Source organism: Dermacentor andersoni, chromosome 2, assembly GCF_023375885.2.
Source record: "Dermacentor andersoni chromosome 2, qqDerAnde1_hic_scaffold, whole genome shotgun sequence".
Taxonomy (NCBI): domain Eukaryota; kingdom Metazoa; phylum Arthropoda; class Arachnida; order Ixodida; family Ixodidae; genus Dermacentor; species Dermacentor andersoni.
Window position 1 is genome coordinate 98,550,252 of NC_092815.1, and position 21,377 is coordinate 98,571,628.

General features: G+C 43.5%; 2 protein-coding genes across 4 annotated transcripts in view; one reads left to right on the top strand and one right to left on the bottom strand.

Annotated features, from left to right (window-relative positions):
* The window catches only part of LOC126541577 (ecto-NOX disulfide-thiol exchanger 2), a 43,388-nt gene extending 35,139 nt beyond the window's left edge, over window positions 1-8,249 (bottom strand). Inside the window, exons 1-3 of one of the 2 annotated variants that reach the window (XM_050188395.3) lie at window positions 7,938-8,249; window positions 7,665-7,800; window positions 778-950 (exon numbers count right to left, since the gene is read on the bottom strand). In XM_050188395.3, coding sequence (XP_050044352.1) covers window positions 778-950; window positions 7,665-7,800 — 309 coding nt within the window. In that variant the 5' untranslated portion in view covers window positions 7,938-8,249. Of the gene's footprint in view, window positions 1-777; window positions 951-7,222; window positions 7,801-7,937 lie in introns of those variants that run through there. The other variant, XM_050188397.3, reaches the window with a different exon arrangement.
* Window positions 181-21,034, top strand: P58IPK (dnaJ homolog subfamily C member P58IPK). Of its 2 annotated transcripts, none has more exons than XM_055076753.2 (9): window positions 181-381; window positions 9,056-9,166; window positions 10,183-10,307; window positions 10,438-10,512; window positions 12,111-12,254; window positions 14,732-14,913; window positions 15,616-15,962; window positions 17,788-18,063; window positions 20,407-21,034. In XM_055076753.2, the coding sequence occupies exons 1-9, from the start codon at window positions 243-245 to the stop codon at window positions 20,547-20,549; spliced, it is 1,542 nt and encodes a 513-aa protein (XP_054932728.1). In that variant the 5' UTR covers window positions 181-242; the 3' UTR covers window positions 20,550-21,034. The 2 variants fall into 2 exon arrangements, with proteins under 2 accessions (XP_054932728.1, XP_050044363.1); XM_050188406.3 differs by lacking the exon at window positions 181-381 and adding an exon at window positions 8,383-8,547.
* The last annotated feature ends 343 nt before the right edge of the window (window positions 21,035-21,377 follow it).

Sequence of the window (21,377 nt, forward strand, 5' to 3'; positions counted from 1 at the left end):
AGAAGTCAAACTTTCTCCTTTATGCAACCTCTGTTTAGAAGATTCTCCTGGACATCATCCTAAATTATTCGTCACTGCAGACACCGACATTCCTCCGCATGCTGCTGTTATTTTACTTGGGTCCTGCGGAAGCATCTCTGATGCCACTGTTGTTTCTTTTTCGCCCCTTTTGAGACATTTATTGCGAGAAATACTGTACTGCTCCCCTTGCAACCCTCGACTGGTTTCAGCCATATTTTTGTATGCAATCTCTTGTCTGCAACACTCACAACGCTTCTCTTAGACACAATTCAACTGTGACCCACTACAGCGACACGGGCTCCCATTCACCACTGCGGCAACGACCATACCATGTGTCTCCTATGGAACACCATGTGATTAGTGAGTATATCGACAACCTGCTTAGCTGCCACATTGTTAAGCCCTCTTACAGTCCGTGGGTTGTCATGTAACATGCACAGCACCTGTGGTGGTCAGCCATGTTATGAAACACAGCAAATAAAAACGAAACAAAGGCAAAGAGAGAGAGCAGGAAATAGCCAAATGAACATGTGACAATTAGAAGACATAAAAGAACCACACATTAAGGTTTCTAGTATTGCCTTTGTCAACACTTCGTCTTGTCTTGTCCTTCCTCATCTTCTGTTTACACTGCTTTATTCCGTGAACAACATCTTGTTAACTAGCCCCAGTTGATGCCTTATTGCATGGCATTTATGTTTCTAGAAAAACTGTCAAGGCCATTTCTCTTTTTCATTTTTTTTACTGCTTGCTTACCTGGCTGTAGCTGGAAACCACTCCCATAAGGGCATGGTCTCCGGGCAGGCCAATAAATGGAGGCACACCCCAGGGTGCGGGACTGCCCATGAGGCTAGCTAACGAGGGGAGGCCAGCTGCTCCTTCAGCCAATCCAGCAGCAAAGCTCCCAAATGTTGCTCCCACAGGACGTCCTATACAGATACATGCAAGTTTTTCATTGTGAGAGCTGATGGCTGCGTGGCAGCTCCTTGGAAGTTTCCTTCACCCAAAAATAAACACCATCAAAGATAACATTAGACATGTTCAAATATGGGTCATCAAAACAGAATTGAATACAAATCAAATAGTCAAGGTAATTAATCAAACATGTATGCTTTTCTATTATCTTTTGAACTGTAAAACATTAAGCTTACGTAAGTCACCCAATGTTTTCTTTTTTTAATAGAGAAGTGAAGCTGCTATGCGTACTGTGAAGTGATTGCATTTCTGACTCCTAAATCAACCAGAACATAACTTGCTATTTCTTTCTAAACTTAAACTCACTTAAAATAACTTGGAATGAGTAAAGGATCCATCAGAGCTAGCACAGGTACAGAAAGGGTTCAACTGTATATTTTGTAGGTGGTGTTATTGTCAGTTTTAATGACCATGATATTATTCTGAACAATAATGAACACTTCATCAGTTAGCAAAGAACTTAAGCAGAAAAATTATAAATGCAAGTTCTCCTTAATCCTTCACCTGAGCCACTGAAACAATGATGAGGTTACAAGAAACTTTTTTACCAACTGTCACAGAACAGTACGGCTCGCTGAGGTGCTTTGATTGGCTGGACCACAATATTTTCTAAATTAATTGAGGGACTCAGAGTACCCCAAGTTGTGCAAGAAAACAGGTTGACCAGCATTATCTGTGCAAGACAATTCCCTATGGTTTGTCACTGATACAGCAAAGAGAACAGTTCTTCACTTGGCAGGTAGCCTGCATGCATGTGCAGCAAGGTATGTTGGGGCATTCATTTATTTTTATCTGCAGTGTCTGCCACCACTGCTGTGAAAACTTTTCATGTGGAAAAATTTGTTATTTTAGATGGTCTGAAATTATTTGTGTAAGAAAAAAAATCAGGTTTCATTGTCCTTTGGCAATGATAAGCTGTTCCAAGATGTTTTGTATTGATATAATTTTACCTCCAACTTTCATCTGATACTCAATGTGGATCACGATTACTTTGTACTGTTGTTGGAAGCCTAAATTCTTGTATGTATTCAAATCAGATTTGCAAAACATTCTAGAACCCGTAAAAATATTAAATGCTGCCTGCTTGTTTCAAATAGTGAGCTGATACCTCAATACTATATTCATTGTTTCAAACATCACAATTTTTGCATGCCCATGCAACGACTTCTTTCTTACAATTTAAGTGAAGAAGGTGGGTCAGTGGATTTGGCCTGTCAACACTGTTTCTCCACCTTGCTAACAAATAGTTAACTGCCATCAACACAACAGATAGTGGAACTTTTAGTGGAACTTTCATGAGCTTTTAACACACTAAATTCTGCATGTTCTATATATTCTGCAACCTCAGGACTTTTTTATCTGTATTATCAGCATAAATTCGAAAACAAACATGTGAAAAGTGGCCAGCATGCTTTGTCGCATGTCACTATTCGCCTGCATTTGTAACAGCCACTTAATTCAGGCTCCTAGGCACATATTTCAAACTACAAAATTCTCATACACTGGCTATAGAGCGAATGCCATTGCAATCCCATGTAATTGCATGTAACAGGTGTATTTCTCTCCTGCTCACATTTAAGTTTATGCATTCCTCTGGACCATTAAAAAAGCAATAACTTCATAAGAATCGGCAGATTCTTTAGAAGCACAGCTCTCTTGTAACTCTTCCCACATACAGATCATATTTATGCTCCTTTTAACCCTCTACTGCACAGCGTGCCAAATTTGGCACATAGTGGTTATTATTTTTTTAGGCTATTCCAAGAAAGCCGGCGAAGAAAATTATGCACCCAGAACAAGGCTCATAGCCTTCCTGATCTTGAATTAAACTTGTACTGCCATCTATTGAAAGCTTTCCAAAGCAGAAATATTTGTTGTCTTGAAAAAACGCTTAAAATTATTTTGGGTTTTGGGCTAGGCTTGAACATTTGTTTCTTGTATTTTAAATGGTGCAACAACAATTAAAAATTATATTTTTCTAGTTTTAGGGATACACAGCAAACAGGAATAAAATGATGTTTTTTTCATGTACGAAACTGTGGGCTTGTACCGCAAGACGGTATGTGCCATATTTGGCACACTGTGCAAATCTCTGGATGGATGCAGCTGCAGTGATAGCATGGACTCGCGCACATTTTACGGGTTGAGAAAGCCTTGACAGAGGACGACTGGCGCTGATATTCCCTCTGAAAGATTACCTTTCGGACTCAGACGATGATTATCAAATGGGTGAGTGAATAAAACAATTGCATATAACATTCGCAAATAATAGTAAAGCAGCGTCGATTTGGCGCGCTTTTGTATTTGGCGCCAAAACGGGATCCGATGCATGTTGTTGGCTGGAGGTGCGCTGTGTAGGCTGTCAGTAGTTTTCATGGTCGCGCTAACGCAAGTATTGCTACGTTAGCAAATGTACGAACAGTCAAGGCGCATTTTTGTCACTGCGGGTGCCTCCGTCATGATGATGTTGCAATCCATGGCGCATGCTGATTACGTGCCAGAGATTTCGGTCTCCATAGAAGCGAACAATCTTCCGTAAGCAAGTAAGCTATGGTGACGTCCCATCAGGCGCTTGCAGCATAAGCTGTGTAGTGGAGTCAAGGCAGCATATTGTGCTGCTGGTTCATTCATCTCAAAAACACTCTAGGGCGGCTAGAAACTGTCGGCACGTTTTTCTGCTGCGCAGAAACGGCTGCCTCACATGTTGCGCAGCAAATTGTTGAGTACCATTCGATGAGATTCTACGCAACAATATATTGTGCAATTATTTTGAATACTTCGCTTTTTTGAGCCAGACTGTTAATTTATTAGCTACATTTCTCTGTGATTTCTGGGTTTATTGACAGCATTGTAATACGGCCTTCCTTGCATATTACAGGTGTCAATGTCGCGGGCGGTGACTCTGCCCAAGAAAACTCTGCGAGTGAGAAAGAAGAGTCGGATTCAGACTCTGATGAAGCTACGCCTACACGTGCGAAGGGAAGGAGAGCCAAGTCGAACCGGTTTTTGTGGAAGCATACCGATATATCACTTCCCGAGTCTGATCTGGAATACACCGGCGGCACTTACCTTCCAACATCAGTGCTTGAACTCGGAACGCCGTACAGTTTCTTCCACTACATCTTTACTCCCGAGCTACTTCATACAATAACTGAACAGTCCTGCCTTTATTCCACGCAAACACGGACTGAGAAACCTATCTCAATTACTGAATCTGATATGGAGACATTCGTAGGCTCCCTGCTATGGACAACTCTCATTCACCTTCCAAGTACAAGAATGTACTGGAATTCCAAGTTCTACATCTCTCAAGTCGCAATACTTATGCCTGTGAATCGCTGGCAAGAAATCAAGTCATCGATTCATTTTGCTAACAACACCGCTGCCACACCAAAGGACAGTATAAAATCAGACAGGCAGTATAAAATCAGACCATTGCTTGAAAGCATCAAAGAACGCTGCTTGTCCGTGCCTTTTCAGGAAAATCTTTCTGTTGATGAGCAAGTCTGCGCCTTCAAAGGAAGAAGTGTCCTGAAACAGTACAACCCCAAAAAGCCGCATAGATGGGGGTATAAGATTTTTGTTCTCTCAGGAATTAGCGGCTTTCCTTACAACTTTGAACCTTACAGTGGCCGGGAGAATGTCATCACAGACGGCATGGTTGACTGTGGCGCAATTGGGAACGATGTGCTCCGGCTTACCAGCCCTGTTCCGTGTGATGTACGCCACAAAGTTTATTTTGATAACTATTTCAATAGTCCTAAGCTGCAAATAACCCTAGCAAAGACTGGAATTCTCTCGCTAGGAACTATCAGGGCAAATAGGCTACCTGGTTGCCCAATAAAAAGCGAAAAGGAACTGAAGATGCTAGGAAGAGGAGCTTCCGATGAAGTTTGCTGCACAGCTGAGGGTGTAGAATTATCATGTGTACGATGGCATGCCAACCGGGCGGTGACATTCTTGTCCAGCTTTGCTGGCAGATCGCCCATGCAAAAAGCAAGGCATTGGTTTTCAACTTCAAAAACATTCCGCGAAGTTGACTGCCCAAGGATCGTGCAGATCTACAACAAGCATATGGGAGGTGTCGACCGTCTCGACTCTCTTCTTGGTCTTTATCGCATCCGCGTCCGGTTGAAGAAGTGGTATTTCCGTGTTTTTACACGCATGCTGGACTTGTCAGTCGTGGCTGCGTGGCTTTTGAACAGGAGGGTGCAGGCACAGCTTGGCGAGAGTGACAGTCCTCCTCTTGCTCAATTCAAGGCAGAGATCGCCGACTGTCTGACTTCCTATAACAAGTGTGTAGCAGCGAAGAGACCAGGAAGGCCACCTTCACAATCCATTGACCTGCAGCTACAGGCAGAGAAATCTCGTGGACCAATGGCAGCAGTGCCACCAAAGGATGTTCGAGCCGACCAAATGGGGCACTGCCCGAATTTGACGACAATAGAAAGCGCTGCAAGCGTCCACTTTGCGAAAAAAAAATCTTCTGTGCGCTGCAGTAAATGCAAAGTCAACCTGTGCTTGAATTCAGGAAGCAATTGTTATGTCCTGTTTCATGAGGCAAGATAGTGCCTCCTTCAGTTGCCAGTTTTACTTCACCTAATACGGAAAATGTTTCCGTAGATTTGCACAATGTGCCATATTTGGCACATACCGATATCTTTATTACCATGAGTCCAATAAACATAATTTTTTTCAGAATGCTTTCTTTTGATGAAAAATACAATTACACAGCAAAAGAAAAATTTTTCCCACACGGTATAATAATTCATGCAATAGAGGGTTATGTGGGCTGGGTGTTCTTGTTTATCCGAGGTACAGTGCAGTTTACTGCTAAAGGGAACATCCCAATACGCAGTTCTCACTTTGCTGGTGTTCTAGCTGCAAGTTCCGGCTGAACTCAAGTCGATGAACTGCACAAGGGTGGTGAAAGGTGCTAGCATCACCAACCACAAATCATTTTCTGCAAATTTAGGCAGCTACACATTTGCTAGAGGGAAGAAATTGCATGTGCTCTACTCTCACATCTTTCCTTCAACACTGTCCTGCTATACATAAGCCACTATACATAAGCTTCTGAGTACATGGGGAATTTGGCAATGTCAATAGATCTCACGCTGGAACAGGATGGTTATGGCGTGAACAAATTTTGCTCTGTGAAAGAAGAAAAACTTTCGAATATACGGTTGTGCTAGATATGATATGAAAGAAGGAAATTTACGTTTGAATAGGTAGACCTATACCAAAATTGTTGTGCAGCAGTCAACATTACGTGTGCATTATTTTCCTAGAGACAAACCCAAAAGCACCAGAGACAAAAGAGGCACAGCAATACAATTTTCATTTATTTTATGCCTATCGCCACTACAGAGAGGTACATATATTAAGTACATGGTCATTAACTCTTTTTGTGTCACATTTTTTTCTGAGGTGACGCACCTATGTGGATATTTATATTTCTGGGATATTATAAAATGAAAGAAATTGTTTATTTTTGGTTATGCAGAAGGGAAAAAATGACAAGGATAATGGCAAATGCTCTCTTGGTATGGTCCTCACATTCCTATCTGACGTCAGTGACACTGAAAGGATTAACCTGGGCTTACAGAAGCTTTTAAAAAATTAAATGAAAACAAACTGTGCAAAATATTGAAAGCAAAGCACGTAAACACTGGCACATGTCATGTAAGATTGAGGGCAGCACCAATGCGAGATAAGCCATTATTTGAATGGAAGAGTGTACCATTGTGTTTCTTTGTCTTCATTTCATTATTATATTTAATCACACCACAGTACCTTCTCCAGCTGTCCTAATTAATTGTGCAAAGCCCATATGTCTGTGTCTTTGACCACTGTACGGAGCCAATGATATCTATAGGACCCAATTAAATGTCAAAGCATGTAGAGATGATCCATAAAGAAAACTGATATATTAAAAAATGCCAACTTAAATATATTCATGCTGCAATGATCAAGAAAGAATTTTTTTATGTATATCGAGAATATTATGACTAATTTTACTGTTTACATCTTAAATATATAATTAATTTTCTGAAGCAGCTTTAACACGTACCAGTCAATAAAACATATGCAAAATATGCATACGCGAAACGCTCGCCATCGATCGCGTCTGCTATCGGTACGTTAATTGCAGTTTAATCAAACCGCCGGAGAAATATGAGGAAGGAAGAATGCATGCGCGGTGGAATTGACCAAATTTACTCACAGCGGTGCAAAATCTGAACGCCAATCGAACACGAGTGCTACTCGCGCTTATGCACATGAACATAAAGACATAAAGAATCAGAATAGCACGAGTTACTGTGCGCGGACACCACCTGGCGACCGCGTAAACAACACGCGCACGGCACGATGCGGACGACTGCATGCAACTTGACTGCGGTCAGGCGATCGAAACTCTGCGCCAAGTGTAGAAGTATCGCGCTCTTTATACCTCCGTTCTCCGCCGACTCGGTTGGGTAGATCGTGGCACCGGTATGCATGCATACACTGTAAACAGCCAGGTTATTGCACGCATCTTCTGACACGCAATCGAAAAAAAAAAATTGATTCGCGTGTTTGACAGCTACGGCTCTCAAGCGAGGAATGAAGCCAAGCCGCCTTTGAACTTGATAGAGACACCGCATGCGTAAACATGTCAGGCTCACCGAGCCCTTCGGGAGCCACAGTGGTCTTGATTCGTGCCGCAAACTCCAGCGGCGCATCGTTTGTGGCCGGATCCACCGTACTTGAAGGCAGGACCGGGGATCCCCCGCACACCGCCGCTGCTGCCGCCGACATCATCTATAAACAGATATTCAGTGGGCTATTTTAGTAACCGTGTAGCATGCTGCAGGGACGGGAAGAAGTGGGGGTGGGCTCAGCGTGCCGAAAGCCTTTTGTCATCTGCGGATGCATCAGTGCGCGTCGGCTCAACTTACCTCTATGCGTCGATCAGGCACAAGGCAGCGGTTACTCGCGAACGCTTCTAATTCACGAACCCATCAGAGAGCATGCGAACGCCTGAAGGTCTTTTCTTGCTTGATCAATATCACCTATGCCAGCAGACGATCAAGCGCAGTTGAAAACTAAACTCCCGCAGGAAGCACATCCGATACGCTGGTGTGACCGGCTGCCGCGTGGGAGCGCGCCCTACCACCCAACTTTTATTTTGCGAGACTTTTTGAAAATAATAAAGCAAACAAAACAACTGAAAAGTTATTTCGATAAGGCCACCATACATGCATAATAACTATATGGCATAAAATACTTAATAACGAGCTTGCATTTATTTCAAGATTTGCTGCGCTAAGGGCAGCCCAGCGACCAATCAGCTAAGCACACGATATTTTTGTGTACAAGCAGTCGACATCGACTCGAGCGATGAGCTGTACTTGCGCTCGGGCAGCGGGATAGAAATTATGGTCTAGTATTTATTTTAACAAATTGTATCCTCCGCGCTCGCTACGGCCATAATGACAGGCTATCCTTCGGCGTACCAGCTCGTCTCCTACCTTTACGTTCTCGCCTGGACAACGAGACGACTGATCGGCAAGTATTTTTTTGCCGTCCACTGTGGTGATCCACCATCCTTACAATCGGATCGCACACTTTGCAGGCCGGCGCTTGCCTTGGAAGGAAGCTAGCTTGCGCGTTCAACTCTTTTTAGCGTTCGTCTCTGATGCTATAACATTGGACGTCTTTCTTCTTTGGCATCGTCGTGGGTTGAACTGTGCGTTTAAAAGTGTGATATCGTCAAATCAATCGTGCCTCAGCGTGCGTCTTGTACTACATTTTCGGTACGTGACAAACGATAGGCGGCGGAGTTGCATCACCGCGTGCGCGCGCCGTGAATTGGGACGTCCGACACTTTCGCCGGACTTGATCGCCTTGGAGAGCAGTCGTTTTGGTGCACGTGTTTTAATATGCGAGATTACGGATATGTGCCCTGCGGAAACTAGGTGGCATGCTTGCGTTATCCCTTGGGCTTTGCCCGCGAGGCGCTTTCAGCTGACTCGGCCCATTGATTGTGCCTTGCAATTCTTTACATGCCGCACAGGTGTTGCGGGCATCACACAGGCGGAGATTGAGGGGCATCTTGAGATGGGACGACAACTCATGTCCAAGGGCCAGTACGCGGACGCTTTGTCTCATTACCACGCTGCCATCGGTAAGTTCTTGTGGCTCACGAGCGCTGCGTCTCTACAGGTGTATATGCGTTCATCCTGCCTACGTTATGATATTGTCTTGATGATACTGGTGTGTTCATACAATTCGTTCCTGCCGTGCGCTCACTGATGGCCGAGACGCAGTTTCTGTTTCCTGCAACGCATTTTTTACGTGTCGGCTATACTTACAACTTTGCCGAGTTTGGTGGCACACCTCCTTATCAGATGCTTGGTCACACTAAAAGATGATTATGTGTGGCAAGCTATGCATTAACTTCCAGCTGTCTTCTGCTGGCCTCAAGGTGTCCTTTAAACGAAGTTTTATCCCAGAATAAAACAAAAATCTAAATTACACTTTTGGGAATCCAACTTGTCCAACTTTATAACCATGAATGCCAAATTTTGAATAGGCAGCAGTTTGTCTTATTACATATAATTAAATTGTTGCTATTGTAGTCATGCTATTTGAGGGAGTTTATGTGTTTAAAGCTTTCGTGGCACCAGAATATTGTCAGCAAGTTTAATTGTGATGACCAATGAACACTGGTTTTTAAGGACAGAAATTATTTTGCTATGGATAGGATGGGTGCATTGATTGCGTTGCACTATAGTGCAGTAAAATTAAGCTAACTTTAATACTAAAGCATTGCTGCTTGTTAGTCCATAACAGCTGTAATAATGGTTGCCTTTAGTTCTTCGTGTGAGGATCTGCTATCACTTTAATGCTACGCGTGTGCAGGCTTCCTGATGGATTGGTAACATCTGTGGACGTGGTAATGCTGATGTGTCACTACTGAAACATGACTACTGACATTTTGCGGAGTGCTTGCTATTCCCTTGGCCACAGATTCCTTAAAGAAAAGCAAGTAGTTGGTGTCATTTCATACTATTTTTAGGGGATCATTGTTTGCTAACTTTAGGGCCTCTAACCTTTCATTTCCAGGTGACCCATTTGGCCATGTTGTTTTTCTGAACATTTAGGCTTAGATTGCTCTGCTCATCATCATTCTTATTGCAGATGCGGATCCTGATAACTACCTAACTTATTACAAGCGCGCTACAGCTTACCTGGGGCTAGGCAAGTCCAAGTCGGCACTTGAAGACCTCAATGAGGTCATTGCCTTGAAGCCAGACTTTCTTGCTGTGAGTATCCAGCCGCATTGCATTAAATATGTCAGCTCCATGTTTATAGACAGTGTTCCAGACTGGATGTTGTACAGTGCATATTTAAATTGAACATTTTGTTTTCTCCCTCTTTGTGTGTGATGTGTAGGCAAGGCATCAAAGGGGTACAGTGCTCCTCAAGCAAGGGAATCTAGAGGAGGCCCATATTGACTTTGAGTGGGTGGTAAGTGTAGTTTCTTCTTTTTGTGTGTGTTTTCCCATTCTTTATGAAGAATAAACAGTGGACGAAAAGAACGCAGATCTATGCCTGTGCCAGTGTTCATTTTGTTTTGGATTGTTACCTGATACATGGGAAGTTGTGAATAAATCTTGTAACAACGAATGCTTTAGGCTTGCAGCAATTTCTTGTAAATTCGTACTGGAGCTTAGCATATTCTACAGCCCCATAATCTGATCTAATCTCTAATAAGCAAGGTATTCTTGCTATACTGTCATTCCTGCGTGTATTTTGCCTATGCTAAAGTACACACGTATGAAGTAATGGACTTAGGGACCTACTGTGCAATAAAACTTTTGCTGTGAATTACTGTGCATTAAATCGTACTGGTATATTTTCTGAAAGGCTAGTTTGTGTGAACTTCACCTCGATGAACAGGAGAGGTATTCTGTAAAAGTCCACCTAGTAAACATGTCCATTTTGTCTGCTGCTGAAGTGCTCATTTGCTGTGGCGCCTCGCGGCTGCGCAGCCCAGCACAGCCAGTCAGAACTTCAACAGCAGACAAAATGGACATGTCCACTCGGTGGACTCTACAGAATACCTCCCCAGGTCTACAATTTTGTTTCTTTTTGCTACACCTCTGACCTTATTTCTTTGAAGTTATAGTCCACATTGCAGCTAGCCTGTCGTGGGGTCGCATTGCTACTTGGATAATGTGTCTGCTTTATTGAAGATCGATTACTTTCTTTTGCTGGCCTGTGGGAGCTGTGTTATGTTTCTGGGCTCACAGCGTCACTTGACTTTAAATAGTTGTAGAATGTATTATTCCATTCACCTGCAACCAGTCAGTCTGAAGGAAAATAGTCCAGAACACACATTATCTTAAAATGAACACAGTCCACTCAAAATGATAGGGGACGCCTCTCACTGCTAGTGTCTCCATGTAATGTTCCTAATGCACTTCGTGTACAGGTTAGTGTCTGCACTTAATGTTCAAGTCTTAAACAAGCCACGTATTGTGGCCACTCTTCGCTATCTGATGTTGCCATGTTTAGAAGCAGATGGATGTGTGGGCATAATCATCTTAGTGCAAGCAGTGACAATAGCAATGCTTGGTACTTTTTATGCTGTGGTGGCAAGGTTGACTTGCCTAAAAAAATTTTCAGGAAGCAAGCTAGTTGGAGCAGTTTCAATCATAACATGTATTGCATGTCCTTGACTCTGAGCATTATGAAGCAACTACTAGTAGACATCAGAATGTCTGCAAGCACATCATTTTGTCATTGTCATCATAAACTTTTTGCATACTCATTCAGTGCTCACATATTCACCTGGTGTTTCATGCTTTCTAAATTTTTATGTGACAATGGCTAGCTTATGCATGAAGGGCAGCACAAAGCAAGTTAAACTAATGATAGACCTAGTGTGTCCAAAGGAATAGTCATCTTAAGCTTTCAGAGATACCAAAGTACTCCACATTATAGGGAATCGTAGTTCCAGACATGTTCTCTGAAGCTGTAGTGCTTGCCATTAGAGTGGGTAAGTTAAGATCGCTGATGAAAGTTGCAGCATTGCTTTGATGGTCTGGCACTGTTTCCTACAGCTACGACTAGACCCAAACAATGGTGAGGCACATCGGGCGTACATGGCCATTGAACCTCTGAAGCAAGACATTCGTGTTGCACAGGATATGATTCATGACCGAAACTACGTGGGAGCTATTGAAGTGCTCACCAGGGTGATTGCCGTAAGTGGTTGGTTGTTCTTGGTTGCCTTTCTCATGTAACACATTGCAACTTGATCATTGTGCTTATTTACCCCTGAATACCTATCTTTTCTTTTTCACTGTGAGTAGTGTAACAACATATAAATGTAGTTATTGCATTGCTGTGAACAAAAGCTGTCACTTGTGAGAGCTTTATGTTGTAGTGATTATTCTGGGAAACCTTACATTGGAGACTACTTGCTTGGAAGCCTGTAGATAATTTATTTATCCTTGTGGCCAAATTGGCATTTGTTATCAAAAACATTGTCATCTTTCACAAGTCTCTCGATTCCAAGTGTGTTTGAAGAAGATATTGCGAGCATGTTCAGTACTCAACAGCAACTTTCTGTGGCAGCACAGCCAAAGCTAAGCGCATGTGCACATTTTCTGCTCTCATGTTACTACGCCAAGCAGTGCCGACGTGTTGTTGGCGATTTCGGTTTCAGTGAGCCTGTTTTTATTTAATTGTTTTCATGTGAGTGAGCTCGGTGTATTATTACTGTCTGTGAAATAGTGCTAAGGTAAATCGGATGTATACTACATCATTTTCCAAAAGCGAACGTAAGTGCCGCACTGAAGGAACAAATGGCTGAGCCCTTTTCTAAAACACATTACCTCAAGGTGACTTTCTATTTTACACTAAGCCATGCACTATTGAACTGAATGTCCAGCTGCACGAAATGCACTGCATTAATTTATACGACAAGCGACGGGATATTTGGTATTTTAGAGGAGCATAGCAAGTGCTTTATTAAAACAAGCATTTTTATTGTGAAAAATCATGAGCCATTCCACTCTGCAAAGGTGGATGACCAGCAAAGCTTGTAGCACACAGAGGTTACACAGAATTTATAAACAAAGGCACGAAAACATATATTGTCTCGATCAGTGGTCATCGTGGCAAAAGGTATGCCCACACTCATTTTTATACATCCGCATTCATTCATGTTGTACATTTGTTATATGCATTCGTGTTTTTATTTCACAGTATATTGAGACCAAAATCACTGCACCAACTGGCAGTAGGCCAGTGCCACCAGCACCTTTGCAGTGGGAGGGGGGCAATATGGGAACATTGGCTTGATGAGTGGCAATGGAGCCAGCTGTGGAAGAAGACAACTACAAGGAATGTGCGAGCAGTGGCAGAAGCCATTGCTGATGGTGGTAGTTTTGCTCTCACACATTTGTTGACGGACACGAAAAATGCACGGAACTCTAGCCATAAACTGCTTCACTGTAAACCTATGGCCCATCCAGGAACTGGGCAATCAGAAATCCTATATAAAGTAAAACATACATTTCACAAACTCCTTGGCATACAGTGTCAGTGTTCTCGGTTGTTCACTTGAAGAACTTTGACGAGATTTTATGCAGTGGGCAGGAACCGTGTTAGCGTCTACAGGCAACAGCATTCCTTGTGCAGGTCAAGCACACTGTTTTTGCACAGTAGAAGAAACGCTGTCACTTGCATAATAGACATTGATGCGTCACTTGCTACAGGTGGAACCTTGTGAAGGTGTCTGCATCTGTGAAGTTGATCACTGTCATTGTGAAGTGCCAGGAATGCTGACACCTGTGGTGCAGCACTGCTACATGCGAAGTCTCCGTAAAGTAATTATATCCGTGGCAGTGAGCAACCTAGAATACTGGCCCTGTGTGCCACGAAAATATTGAAATGCACATTTTCTTAATACTGGTTCTAATTGCGCAATTGTGCTTTCACACCTGGTGGACTCGTCGTACATACACGGACAGGTTGTCGGTGTTGAGGTAGCCATCACCTCCTCACCGAACCAGCAACGCGCTTGCGTTAGTGGCATCAGCTTTACACAACACATCTCCTTTCTTTGTAGTTGTATGGAGCTAACCAGCCACTCCTCAACACAGCACTGTCTTCATTTGCTCCTGATGAGTTTATATCAGCTATCAGCTAACTCGCTCACGTTTTCTGCGACCCAGCGACGCCATCATTGTTTACTGGGCAAGCAAAACCAGGCAATGCAACATAAAGTGAGAAAACTAGGAACAGCAAGAAATGCAACGCCTTTTCTTAAGCAAGCTTCTGATTTGTTCTGAAATAAATATTTAACAAAAAATATTAATTGGTACATTTTTTTTTACACTGCGTAGCTTCCAGTGGCTTACATTCGTGCAGACTACATGTAAATTCGTAGTTAAAAAGTGTGCGCTTAAGCTCCATAGCTTTGGTTGCGCTGCCGCAGAAAGTTGTCGCCAGGTAGATATGCCACATGAAGGGTTCATACTTTTTTTCAGATTGGGACAGAGAAGTAGCTGTGCTGCTAAAAGAAAATATATTGGTGGTCTCATCTGTGTTCATTTTAGACCTTATTATCATAAATTTAATACTATGTGGTTTATTGTGTCTTGAGATGGACTTGCTTAAGAGGGCAATGTGGTGATGTTTCCTCTCACTCTTTACTCTTGTGGTGACCTTCTAGGAGTGCCCATGGGATGTGACTCTTCGTGAGATGCGTGCACAGTGTTATGAAAACCTTGGGGATTTGATAAATGCCATCACAGACCTGCGGCCCACAACGAAGATGGTGCCAGACAACACTGTTGGCTTCTTGAAACTTAGTAAGCTGTACTACAAGCTGGGAGATGCTGACGAGTCTCTTAAGTGAGTGAATTTTGCATATTGTCCTTGTCTTAATTTCTCCAAACACTTGCATTTAATGTAAGATAGGTAAGAAGGCCCTAAATGGGCTTGAATCGCATGCAATCTAAGCGTCCACAAAACCATTAAAGCAGCAAACTTTCTCTCAGTGCTCTTACACGTCATATCCATCATTGTGCGTGTGTTCTCATCTACACTTATGAAGTGCTTTCTCAGGCTTTTGTGGAGATGTATCAGTGCATTGTAGCCTTGTGTAGCAGAATCGCTTTGCTTCTTGTTCCGATCCTGATCCTCGTTGTGATCCTTTGAGCCACCTTCCATGAATCACTGGCAGAGCCTTCCATAGCAGATGTAATAACCACAACTTCAATGGGCAGCAAGCTTGATGAGGCTGACATTACCTGTAAAGGTAACAGGTAATGGTAATGGTAACACGTAAAATATAATTTCCAAGCCTTTCTCACTATACTGGACACTTTTCTCAAGCTTTGCTAAGTAACTAACAAAGCACCTAGTGTGGCAACTTTGCCTACTGTAGCAGGACTGTGAATGTTACATAATTCAAAGGAGGTGTGCAGCCTAAGCAGTGGTTTTTTATTTTGGCTAATTATGTCCTTTCTTCATGCAGGTTGTCACAGCAGCATCCTTAGCCTTCCACTTGCTCCCACTCATTGACATGTCCTGTTCTTTTATTGTCTAATCCAGTGTCATTCGAGAATGCCTCAAGCTTGACCCCGACCACAAGGACTGCTTCTCACACTACAAGAAGGTGAAGAAGCTGGCAGCACAACTGCGTAGCATCCAGGAGCTGATTGGGCAGGGCAGCTATGATGACTGCGTCGAGAAAGGCAAGGCGGCACTGCGCACTGAGCCTGACGTGGCCCAGATAGTGCAGCATGTCAAGGGGCGCCTCTGTCACTGCAACAGCAAGGCAGGCCATACCAGTGAGGCCGTTGAGGCCTGCTCTGACGCCCTGCGCCTGAACCCAGAGGACACACGGGCCCTATGCGACCGAGCAGAGGCCTACTTGGCGGATGGGCAGTATGACCGCGGTCAGTGGGCTTCCCATTTCTTACACAAAAAAAGTGAAAAGAATTTTAAGTGCTGAATGACTACTATTGTACTTCACGTTGGGAAATACAGTGAACAATTATTTTTTACATTCCTGATACAGTACGTGGCACTGCCATGTACCCGATAGAACCAATGTATAATGTCTGAAATTTTGGATGCTGAAGCCCTTTGTCGTTTGATTTTCTGGACTGTTTAGCATGACCTTAGTTCCAAAAGCACATTAATCGAAGCTACCACCGCTGCCATTTTGATTATCTCGCAGCCTTGAACCAGCGCTTTTGCAGGCTGATCCGCTGACAGCCATAGCTTTCACTGCAGCAACGCTAGGCCTAGCTGCTTTGGCGTTCACTAGCAAGCTTCTTGCTGTTCGGTGCCATATTTTTCATTGAACGGATTCACCACTGTCAGCAATGGCACCGACTCCGCCTTTGTCATCCCCGCTGATAGCTTCGAAGCCTGTAAAACATGGCAAGGGGGAAAGTGTTGATAATGTCGGTTCACAAACGTCAGCTTCACCGTAACACTGCCGTGTTACACAGTGAAGCATACTAAAGATTGAAGGGGGGCCACTGCCTTGGGGCACAATATTCCTTAATTATATGCGTGTGCGTCTGTTGTCTCCTGTCATGGTACAACCACCAATACACCTAATAAGTGTACTGGCAGGCCTTCAGAGCTATTTTGGACATGCAAGTGGCAGTTTGAGCCCTTGGGGGCAGTAAAAGGCATGCATTCATTTTTTCGTACATTCTCGTGGCCACTAGGGAGTCCGAAAAATCAGACATTGACTGTATAGGTTAACAGTGTCAGGGATTAAGCTTAGTTGGCATTCCACAAGCAAAAACTTTTTAGCATGTGGAAAACACAGGCTAAAGTTTTCATAAAATGTTTGTAGTTTCACACACCAGAAAAGTTTAGTCATGTTTGCATGAATGTATGACACCGATCAATAGGATGCTTGAAAACATTAATTTTTGGCTACACTGCTTAGTAAGCATCCTGCTTCCCTTGTAACATGAAGCACCCTAGCCCGGGTAGGTGGTGATGCAGTTCATACCAACCCTCTATATTTGCAATGTTTCGCATCCACTACTTTAAAAATGTGACAGGCTGGCAGTTCTCTGTAAGGTTAGTTCTTTCTGCATGTATATTAGCAATACCTGCCCCTCCTGCTCCACTACTTTTTTGCAGCATTCTCTTGGCAGAAGTCTACCAACCCACCGTCTGCCTTCATAGTGCTGATGCTTTACATTGTGCTTTCTTGTGTGTAGGAAGCAATAATGCTTCCGAGATGCAGATGGCACTTTTGTATGCCTGCATGCATTGCGGGCAGGTTGGTGCAATGTTATTCATCATTTTGACATTCATCATCATTTGACTTGTCAAGCAACATTTCTTTTCAAATAAAATTATATGCAACATAGGCAGTTGTGTGCATTCAACTGTTTAAATGCATCATAGAAACTGAAGTTGTCAAAATAATTGGAGGATAATTTATCTTAATAGTATTTTCATGTCTAAAGCAATCGTGGGTTAATTATTAATGTTGGAAAGCATACCTCACATTTTGAGAACATACTCTAAGGATAAGCTTTCAAATTAGTAGCAGCTGCCTGTGAACATGCAATTGTGAGGCAGGTGACATCACAAAATGATGCATTAGACATCATGAGCTCCTCTAGGCCATTGCTTCACTGGTAGGCATTGTACATAAAGAGCCTGTATTCTCAAGCGTTCTATGACTGTCGTGTGCATCTGTGGGTAGATATCGAGAATTTATTTTGTGCTCCCTATTCCACACAGCATCCCACGACTTTCAGCAAGCAGCCAACATGGACGAGAACTCATGTGGACCTGAGGGCCTCAAGCGGGCTCAAAGGCTTGAAAAGCAGTCGCAAAAACGCGATTACTACAAGATTCTCGGGGTGAAGCGCTCTGCGCAGAAGCGAGAGATCCTGAAAGCCTATCGAAAGTTGGCCCAAAAGTGGCACCCAGACAACTACCAGGGAGACTCCAAGAAGGAAGCGGAGAAGAAGTTCATTGACATTGCAGCTGCCAAGGAGGTGCTCACTGATCCTGGTCAGTGTTTTTCTCCTTTCCTCCATTGCTCTTTTGTGAGAGGGCCATCATGCTGGTGTCACGCTCTACAAAAGTAAATGAAATGTATTTCTTAATTTTGGATACTTGAGTGAGAGCCCCAATTCTATGTCAGAACACCTTTTGGTTTTGCAATTACAGTCGAACCCGACTATATCGAACCCGTTTACATCGAATTATTCTATATATCGAACAATTTCTGGTCACGGTATAGTTACAATGAGTATATATAGCAAAAATTACGCTTACATCGAACAAAACTAGTAGCGACTCCCGATATATCGAACGTCAAGCGGCGGAAAGTGCCCCCGGAAGTTGGCTTTCCCTCGTGGTGTCGGGAAAACCCGGCGGCGCGGCTCCATCCAACCGCTCTCCCTACGTGACCGCGCTACCTCGAAGCCGCCGACACCCCCCTACAAAAAATGATCCTGGCCCGCCCGCCCGCAGCGCTTGCTCAGACAGCCAATCAGAGGCTCTTGTGCTCTCGTCGTGCAAGATGGCGAAAGTGCGAGTTGTCTCGCTGCTTATCTGATTCATTGTGTGCCCCTTCTCCCGCAGTGTTGCCGTGATGAAGCGGCAGAATTCGCCTTTCGCCGTGAAGCTCGAAATCATAAATCGGGTCGAACGCGGTGACAAGTCGGATGTCTCCGCAACGTACAAGATTCCGAGGTGCACTCTCGGCACGATTTTGAAGGGGGAAATTAGGGCTAAAGCGGCCTAACACGCGACCCGGTGCCCGTAGTGCCCGTAGCGCCCGACGCGTACGCACGGCCGTGTACGAGCGGTTCATCCAAAATAGCTTCAGCCGTACCGACTTCCGCGTGCTCGGTGATGACTGTAAATTCTGATTATTGCGACGAAGCCGTTGCCGTTGTTGCCGAAGTTTGGAGCGAGCTGTCAGAATTTCCGGAAGCTGTTGACGAATCAACGGTGGACGAGTTTGTGAGCGCAAATGATGGTGTCGCGGCCACGGGAAAGCCCTCGAACGAAGACTACATTGCCGACATCGTGCCGAGCACAAGTGAAAATGGGCACAACGACGAAAGCAACGACCGTCTTTGGTCCACATCGTCCGAAGTGATTGGTGCGCTCGCACTAGTCCGGTGCTTCTGCGCGAATGCGGAATGTTGCGGCCTCAGCTGCTCCGACTCCTTAAACGAAGTGGAAAAGTGCGTGCCTCGCACGCAGCGAAATTGCCCAAGCAGAAGAAAATGCAGGACTATTTCGTGCGAAACTAAGCTAGTTTCATCAATAAAAGTGATTTTATAAATGGTATGTGCTTTTATGACATCCAATTATTTAGCAGGCTTATATCGAATTATGCTCTATATCGAATTGATAGGCGTATTTTGGCGAGTTCGATATAGCCGGGTTCGACTGTATTTCATTGTGGAAATGTTTGAGGATTCTTTTGTTGTATGTGCACAATTGTTGGCTCTTGCATGCCGGTGAATACATCTGTGCATTGCAACCTGTAGCAACTAATGCCTCATAGCAGAATGTACAAACTGCAAAGTTGTCAAAGCAAGTACAAAACACATTCATCTCTTAGTGTGCTAGTGTACATGGTGCATTGATGCTTTCTCTTTGGGGTAATCATTGCATTTTGAGTGCAAAGCAGGAAAAGCTGAAATGTGATTCTTGAATTGAATGTTCTTGTGTGAAGCATCTTAATTCACCACCGACCAGTCTTCTTGTTTTCATAGTGTTCAAACTGGTAGCACTCTATTCAAATTTCACTTGATTGCAGTAGGACAAGCATACTACGCAATAAATTGCTGGAAAGTGCATGAATGTTAAAAGCATCTACCAATGGGTGAAAGACGTACTGTTGGGTATGGATCAAAGAGCCATTTATAATTATGATGCCATCTTTTAACATATGCAGAAAGTGCAAGAGGCATCATTGTTTCACTTATATTTTTGTTTCTCATAACTGCAGCCCTCTTTTACATTTGAACATCCCTCATAACTCTCAGAACAGCTTTATACTAGGTGCATACTTCATGCAGTTTTTGCTTAGGTGGGCTTTTCCTTTTTCTTCTCTCATAATTCATCAATATAGTGCATGGAAAGTGCTGGGCTTGTAGCCAAGGCTAGAGGAGACCCATTGTGTACAACTTGTGTTGCATCATCAGGGAACAATGGAGTGTGTAACATACACTATGAGTGTAGTGAAAGGGGTAGATTAAAGACATGTGCTGCTTTGTCCACCTTAGCATTGTTCTTCACTTCATCTTTCTTGTTATATTTCACATTGTCTTCGTTGTATATTGCATTATAGCATTGTTGTCTCCCCCCCCTCTTTTTTTTTTTGCATTACAGAGAAGAGGAAACAATTTGACAATGGTGAGGATCCTCTAGATCCAGAGTCTCAGCAAGGCAAGGGCTTCAACCCCTTCCAGGGTTTCAACCCTTTTGGCAGTGGCTCAGGTGGTGGCTTCACCTACAAGTTTGTCTTCAACTGAGACCTGACAGTGCTGCAGGAGGAAAAAAAACACGTTTTCCAGTGTTGTGCGTGTATGTGACCTCTTCAAGGTGTGGCGTACATGCAACGGTGATACTAGAGAGAGAAGTACTACAGCGAAAAGAAAAACAAACCTGGATTTTCAGACCGGTCGTGTCATAGACTGCTGCATACTGGAAGGGGCAACAAGTGTACAGACTGTGCTGCTCACTTCGCACTTTAAAAGAAAGGGGGAAAACGCCAGTGGATGCACAAAATTCCTGCGAGACGGAGGGATAGTGCCAAGTGCCACCATCGCAGCAATGTTGTCCTTCCAAGCTGTTCATTTTGTAAATTGTTTTCTTTTAGTTAGTTCCATGGGAACACGTTGCCATGCCACAAGTAAGGCTTTTGAGGAGTCCGGTGGCCTGTGTACAGTTAGATCTAATTAAATTTTAAGACAAATTAGTCACTGTGCTTTATAATAAAGCAAATTGACGTGACTTATGCTGGTTGTTGCCAAGACTGTTTAGTCTGAGCTGTCGGTGTGTGTGGATACATTTTTTCTCGCTATACCAAAGGCAGCTATTAGAAGTATTTGTATAACTCCAACCAATAGCCACGAGAAAGCCACGTTACACAGAAATCTGAAAAATATATCTAATTCAAGAGCAAATTAGTTATGTTGTGGGTAATTGAAGCTGCTAGCAGCTGCTGTGTTTCATTACTATAAGTTGTCACCCTGTTACATTGCCCACTTAAAAGCAGTTTCTGTGCATGGTTGGAGGAGGAACCATTTGATTTCATCAATAATACTTGAACACAGAAATGTTTGTGATCTCTCGTATTA